Genomic DNA, 7500 nt, shown 5'->3' with positions numbered 1-7500 from the left:
TCTCTGTGCACAGAGTGTGGTCCCAACATGGAGGACACATCTCTCTCCCTCTCTGCCCAGAGTGCAGTCACCTTCATAGTATGCATTACTTAAATGTCCTCTGCCAAAGTGACCTTCAATGGTGAATTATGCCTTGTGCAGTACATTCTGCATCACTATTTTGGGCTTTCTGTGCCTGACTTCACACTTTTTCCACCTTATGTGGAGATTTCACAGACTCGTTCCCCTCCCTCTTTGATGTATAAGCCTGTGTTATTGGCAGCCTTGGTTTGAAGACAGTTTTTTTGGATGTATTCCACCCTTTAAAAAATTGCATATTATTAAATGAAGCTGATATTAAATTGCACACATTTTAAAATGTTTTGGCTGGTCAAGCAAAGGCATTTGTAGGTGAAAGGTAATTAACTGACTAGTGGTTTTTAGAATAAGATTGAAATATGAATGTATCACATACCCAGTGTTTGAGAGAGAAAGGTGTTTGAATGAATTGTTGGGTCCGTTAACTGTTATAAGTTAATAATTGACACTAAAAGGGTTGATATCACAATCGTGAATTTTTGTTTTTGTTTTGTTGTTATTGTCTTTCTGACAGCACTTACATAGTAGTACTGGCTCCAGTCCGTGGTGGTGGCTTGGGTCTGGGGGAGGGGGGCAGACATGGGGGTGGTGTGGGGGGCACTGATGAAGCCAGGCATCATGGGTAGGGCACTGTAGGCGGGCAGCACAGCAGCAGGCATGACGGTCTGGGCACTGCCATTGAGTCCTGCCCCCATAGACGCCTTTACCACATCTGACTCCTACAGGGGACACACACACACACACATCAACACACACTTACAAATGCATGTCTTATATTGTTCCAAAATGACACCTGAATGCACACACACCTACTCATATTAACATTCTGATACACACACACAGCACCACATGATAACGCAAATAACTATGTTCCTGTGCTTGCACTCAAACCCAAAACATGGCTTGACTGCCCCACCTTGATATGTACTGTACTTTACTTCCCTACTAACCCCATTACAGCAACATCATACTGTGTTAATGGCCTGAACCACTGCCATCTACATTAACATGTATGATACTTTACAGTACATCCTCTCTCTCTCTCTCTCTCTCTCTCTCTCTCTGTCTTTCAGTCTGTCTATCTGTCACACACACACACACACACACACACACACACACACACACACACACACACACACACACACTCCCTCTCTCTCTCTCACACACACTTGTTCATATTCAGTCATGCACACCCATTCTGCCTCCATGCCTCTGATGGCCTAGCGTAGCACCTGCTGTGCTGTGGAGAGATGCTGTGTGTGTGTGGGTGAGTGTGAGGGGATCCATGTCTGTCATGAGCCAGACCCGTGCCCAAGCATGCCCACCCTTGTCTGACCTGTAACCAGAAGCCCCCACTGTCCCCAACACAAGCCTGATTTACACACAGGTCACCGAGGGCTGAGGAAGGCTTCCCCAAACATAAGTGTATTCAGACACATAGTACATACACACATACACACACACACAGGGGTGACTGTGTGGGGGGACGATGGAATTCAATTACCAAGACCCTACAGTTTTCTAATGTAATTCGTCCCAATTTATGCAAATGCGGCGTCTACGTCCGTAGATGGAATCTAAACGTGTGTGTATGTGTGTGTAGAGTGAGTATGTTAATGGAATCTAAACGTGTGTGTATATGTGTGTGTAGAATGAGTAGGTGAATGGAATCTGAACATGTGTGTATATGTGAGTGTAGAGTGAGTAGGTGAATGGAATCTGAACGATTATGTTTACGGATGTGGGCATAGATGTGTGTGTGTGTGTGTGTGTGTCCATGAGTGTCTGTGTGTGTGTCCATGAGTGTGTGTGTGTGTGTGTGTTCCTACTTTGCCGGCGTCTCTGTGCTGATAGGCCTGCACAGCTGCAGGGTTCATCTGGGTCTGAGAGTAGTAGTGACTGAGTGCCTGCATGTAGGAGCTGTAGTCGTAGGAGGACGTGGCTGTAGCCTAGGGACATGGAGAAGATGCCTTTATTCAAACACTGAATTACAAAGAAAGCAAAGTTAAAGTCTTTAAAGCTGTGTACAAACACGTTTGGCATAACATCATTAACAAAACCATCATCATCCCCACTCTCTCCAACTCTCCTTGGAAAACTCTTTTTTGAGAGCACATTATTGGTTAGTTTTACAGTAATCATTTCCCTCAATGGCACTGAGCTTCTTAACTGAAATCATTTCAGAAATGGACATGAAAGGGAAATATGAGTATTTAAGCAACTAAACAGCAACAGTGGCGTTTAAATAGACACCCAACTCTCCGCCAAGCAGTTCAATCAGACGACCCAACTTTAAACACTCAGCCAAAAACATTGTTAGAAGTATAAAAATAGAATACAAATATAAAGTATTTGCATCAAGAAAAGTTCTCAGGCAAACACACAAGGAAGTAAATTAAACCACAAGGGACTGCACCTGTTCAATATGTGGCGTAAGCTGAATTAAGGAAATTCAATGCCTATCCTGAAAACTCCAACAGAAAGGTGCAGGCCAACAAAATTCTTCCAAAATATTTTTCTTTCCACAGGCCTTAATACTGTTAAATTATTAAAAACACCATTAAATCAAATTTGATTACATTTAATTTAATGGAATTCAATCTTATTCATATAGTGCCAAAACTATAACATTGCCTGGGGAAAGGAAGAACTTGCTGTTAACAGGAAGAAACCTTAAGCAGAACCTCTCTTATTACAAGGGTAAGTAGAGCAATGGAACAGAAAACTATGTTGATGGTGGCAATTATTTACATTACGGTTAGGCTAGCACAGCACAGAGTATGTAGATCTATCATAGAATGAATGCATGATAGTGTGGGGAGAGGTAGGTGTAGACAGAGGGTTTCTGCGAATACATCATTCAGTCATATTTAAAACAGACAGATTTAGCAGTACTTCAGTGGTTGAGCCTTGATCTACCAGCAAAGCTCAGAGTAGTTGAGGAATCTAAATCCCAATCCATGATTCACAGGATTCTGTGTCTATTTGGAGAGACACCGCCATCAGGATGCTGAAATTCATGAAGCTATCATATCCTGTTCATCTCGAGACTAGTCTCTATTTTCTCTAGACCAAAGTATAATTGGGCTAATACCCCTAGCTAAATAAGGGAAATGGGCTCGAATTAGAGGCTCCAATGGTATGAGTATTCTTCATAAGAAGGTATACTGTGGAAAACTGTTTTATCTTGTGCTGATGATGTAATGAGGGCAAAATGTCTACTTCTGAGGCTTTACATCACTCCACTACTCCAAACCTTCAAACGATACATTTTTCTCTCACCAAGCCTCCCAAAAGGGAGTAAAAGTGTGTCTGGTTTTTACATGTAGAATCCAACAATGCAATTTCAGAAGGGGAGGGGAGGAGATAGACAGAGAGGGAGAGAGAGAGAGAGAGAGAGAGAGAGAGAGAGAGAGAGAATAAGCACTGTAGAAGTTGCAAAAGCATTTCACTCACACAGAGAATTTAATTTGTCTCATAGCAACACTGACAGCCAGAGAGTTGAAAAAAACCCTCCTCAGTCTTGGCTGCAAGTTGAGCGCACATACAGTTACACACAATCATGGCTGAAGACATTATGGGATGCCATTTCCTCACTGGAGCATGAGGGACACTGTATGTGACTGTGTGTGTGTGTGTGTGTGTGTGTGTGTGTGTGTGTGTGTGTGTGTGTGTGTGTGTGTGTGTGTGTGTGTGTGTGCGTGTGTGTGTGTGTGTTTATGAGCTTCACTGTATGTGACTGTGTGTGTGTGTGTGTGTGTGTGTGTGTGTGTCTGTGTGTGTCTGTGTATGTGAGAGAGCTCCTAAGAACTCACAGTGTGGGTTGGGCTGTGTTGTTGTTTTTGTGCTTCCTCAGATCCTTTAGAAGCAAGCACACCATCTCTTGCTTTAGCTGTCTCCTCAAGAACACACACAAGAAGGAGAGTCCAGGTCTGTGTGTGGCATCTGTGTGTGTGTGTGTGTGTGTGTGTGTGTGTGTGTGTGTCTGTGTGCGCACGGCATGTGTGCATGTGTATCTTTGTATTCCAGGAACAGCAGCATTCATCTATGATGAAAGGAAAGGTGTGGGTGGAGAACTGGACTGCAGTGTGTGTTCCTATGGTGCTTTTGTGAGTGTGTTGCACATGTGTCTGTGTGTACTAGGGTTGCTCCTTGTTTGTATGTGTTCAGAGTTAGTGTGTGTGTGTGTGTGTGTGTGTGTGTGTGTGTGTGTGTGTGTGTGTGTGTGTGTGTGAGACACAGATATTACATACCTGAGGCTGTTCCTTGCTGTATTCACTGACTGCGGTGCCCTCTTGGTTGGCACTGCTATAACTCTGAGTCTGGTAGTGTTGGTACCACTGCTGCATGGCCTCCTACACAGAGAGAGAGAGAGGGGGGGGGGGGGGGGGGGGGCACAGGGCGAGAGAAAGATAGAGAGATTTAATTCTCATTCTCCACTCCGCTCTCTTCTACTCCAGTTGCTGTGTTGAATTCTGAGTCATGACCAGCTCAATGGTCTCTTGTGAACAAGAGAGCCATGGGTTCACACCAGCGAGATGGAGGGGGAATCAGAAGTGTGTTAGAAGACTCCTGACCTCTGCTGAGAAAGGTTAGAGATCAGAGTGAGGCTGAGGGTCACAGACAAGTACGTGTGTGTGTGTGTGTGTGTGTGTGTGTGTGTGTGTGTGTGTGTGCGTGCGTGCGTGCATATGAGCAAGTTGATGATCTTCTCTTCTCGTACATACAGCTATTGGGCTTCTCTTCTGATGTGTTTTTCAAACAATCCCACTCTCCGGTTCCCCTCCTATTCCATCACACATTCAAAGTAGCTTTACTCAACAATGTATCAAACCAGGTTAAAAATGCCATAGAAGTATTAAGTGACGTTCAGTGGGCAGCAACATTTCCATCCATACATGTACACATATATGAACACATACATAAACCCATACATGAACACATACATGAACACATACATGAACACATACATGAACACAGATATGAACACATACATGAACACATACATGAACACAGATATGAACACATACATGATGAACACATCCATGAACACATCCATAAACACATACATAAACACATACATGAACACATCCATGAACACATCCATGAACACATATATGAACACATATATGAACACATCCATGAACACATCCATGAACACATCCATGAACACATATATGAACACATCCATGAACACATCCATGAACACATCCATGAACACATCCATGAACACATATATGAACACATCCATGAACACATCCATGAACACATCCATGAACACATATATGAACACATACATGAACACATCCATGAACACATATATGAACACATACATGAACACATCCATGAACACATCCATGAACACATCCATGAACACATACATGAACACATACATGAACACATCTGATTGAGGGCTCTCCAGCTCTGTGTCTTTGTCTGGTTTAATGCTGTGATGCTTTGTGACTTTGTTCTTTTGATATGCCTTTCTTACCTGCCCTGGTCATGCCCTCCATCACTCCCTCCCTCCCCCTCTCTTTCTCTCCATCTCTCTCTCCACCCCCCCCCCCCCCCCCCCCCCCCCCTTCTCTTTCTCTCCTCGTTGCCCAGCGCCCGCAGTGTGAAGCTCCCTCTCATTCTACTGGAGCTGCTGAAATGCGGAGGAGTTGAGAGCAGATGGGATGGCGTACTCAGAGCCAAATACACACACACACACACACACACACACACACACACACACACACACACACACACACACACACATACACACACACACACACACACTATCATGCTCCTTTTCATTCTCTCTCTCTCTCCTTCAATTTCCCTTTCCCTTCCTTCACTCATTAGCTTATTTTTTTGGTTTGTGCGTCATAATATACACACACACACACACACACACACACACACACACACACACACACACACACACACACACACACACACACACACACACACCTTCCCATATTTTTCCCATCCAATTTCCAATCACACCCTCCCCTCATCCTGTTCCTTTCCATCCACTTTCAGACTGTATTTACCCCTTCTCCTTCTCCTCCTCCTCCTCTCTCACTCTCTGTCTCTCTCTCTCTCTCCATGCAATCCCTTGCAACCCCCTCTTGAACTCCAGGCAGCTGCCTCTCCTCTCTTCTTTCCCCTTCTCTGTTGCTTCCTCTCTCCTCTCCACCTCCCTTTCACTTTTCTCTCTATTTCTTTCTCTGTCACTCTCCCTCTCTCTCCATCACCTGCTGACTCTCTGTTGAGCCACCTGACAGATTAGTGAAAGAGAAGGGATAGGACAAGAACTGTGCACATCACTCTGTCTGCAAGAGAGAGAGAGAGAGAGAGAGAGAAAGATGGGAAACCATCCAGGCTCTCGTGGATGCAACCCATCCCCCTTCTGTCCGTTCATTGGACAGTCCCATTCTGTGCCAGACTAGCACTATTGTCACAGACAATGCCCAGTTTCACACACACACACACACACACACACAGACACACACACACACACACACACACACACACACACACACACACACACACACTCTCATAGAAGTGTCTGATTAGAAATCCTTACAAATGATAAATGATGTACAAGAGAATTGTACTCCACTGAAACACATTAATCAGGTATGGAGCCTCTGTAAGTATATATAGCACAACTGCAGTTGCCTAGGAGTGTAACAATCCATGTCCATCTGTAATGAGTCAGTACTAGACAGTGGGGATGCGTGTGAGTAGCGGTGGAGTTACCTGTGAGTAGGGCTGGCTGTGCTGCTGTGTGAGTAGTGGTGGAGTTACCTGTGAGTAGGGCTGGCTGTGCTGCTGTGCGAGTAGTGGTGGAGTTACCTGTGAGTAGGGCTGGCTGTGCTGCTGTGTGAGTAGTGGTGGAGTTACCTGTGAGTAGGGCTGGCTGTGCTGCTGTGCGAGTAGTGGTGGAGTTACCTGTGAGTAGGGCTGGCTGTGCTGCTGTGCGAGTAGTGGTGGAGTTACCTGTGAGTAGGGCTGGCTGTACTGGTGTGTGATTAGCGGTGGAGTTACCTGTGAGTAGGGCTGGCTGTGCTGCTGTGTGAGTAGTGGTGGAGTTACCTGTGAGTAGGGCTGGCTGTGCTGCTGTGCGAGTAGTGGTGGAGTTACCTGTGAGTAGGGCTGGCTGTACTGGTGTGTGATTAGCGGTGGAGTTACCTGTGAGTAGGGCTGGCTGTGCTGCTGTGCGAGTAGTGGTGGAGTTACCTGTGAGTAGGGCTGGCTGTACTGGTGTGTGATTAGCGGTGGAGTTACCTGTGAGTAGGGCTGGCTGTACTGGTGGGTGTACTCTGCAGACGTGTCGGTGCTGTACTGGGTGCTGGGGTGAGAGGCAGGGGGCATGACGGAGCTGTACGCCACGCTGTGGGTCGGCATGGCCTGGGCCTTACTGCTGCTTGG

General features: G+C 45.5%; 1 protein-coding gene across 3 annotated transcripts in view; it reads right to left on the bottom strand.

Moving 5' to 3' along the window:
* Positions 1-7500, bottom strand: part of raver2 (ribonucleoprotein, PTB-binding 2) — a gene marked incomplete at its 5' end in the record, with an annotated part of 76333 nt that overhangs the window by 4544 nt on the left and 64289 nt on the right. For all 3 annotated transcript variants that reach the window (XM_080833371.1, XM_080833369.1, XM_080833370.1), the window contains 4 exons: positions 600-797; positions 1908-2027; positions 4332-4433; positions 7357-7500. The exon at positions 7357-7500 is cut by the window's right edge and continues 5 nt beyond it. In XM_080833371.1, coding sequence (XP_080689497.1) covers positions 600-797; positions 1908-2027; positions 4332-4433; positions 7357-7500 — 564 coding nt within the window. The remainder of the gene's footprint in view (positions 1-599; positions 798-1907; positions 2028-4331; positions 4434-7356) is intronic.

The sequence above is a fragment of the Sprattus sprattus genome, assembly GCF_963457725.1.
Source record: "Sprattus sprattus genome assembly, chromosome: 2".
Classification (NCBI taxonomy): Eukaryota; Metazoa; Chordata; class Actinopteri; order Clupeiformes; family Clupeidae; genus Sprattus; species Sprattus sprattus.
Note: the sequence above shows the minus strand (reverse complement) of the source record. Positions and strands in the feature narration are given on the sequence as shown.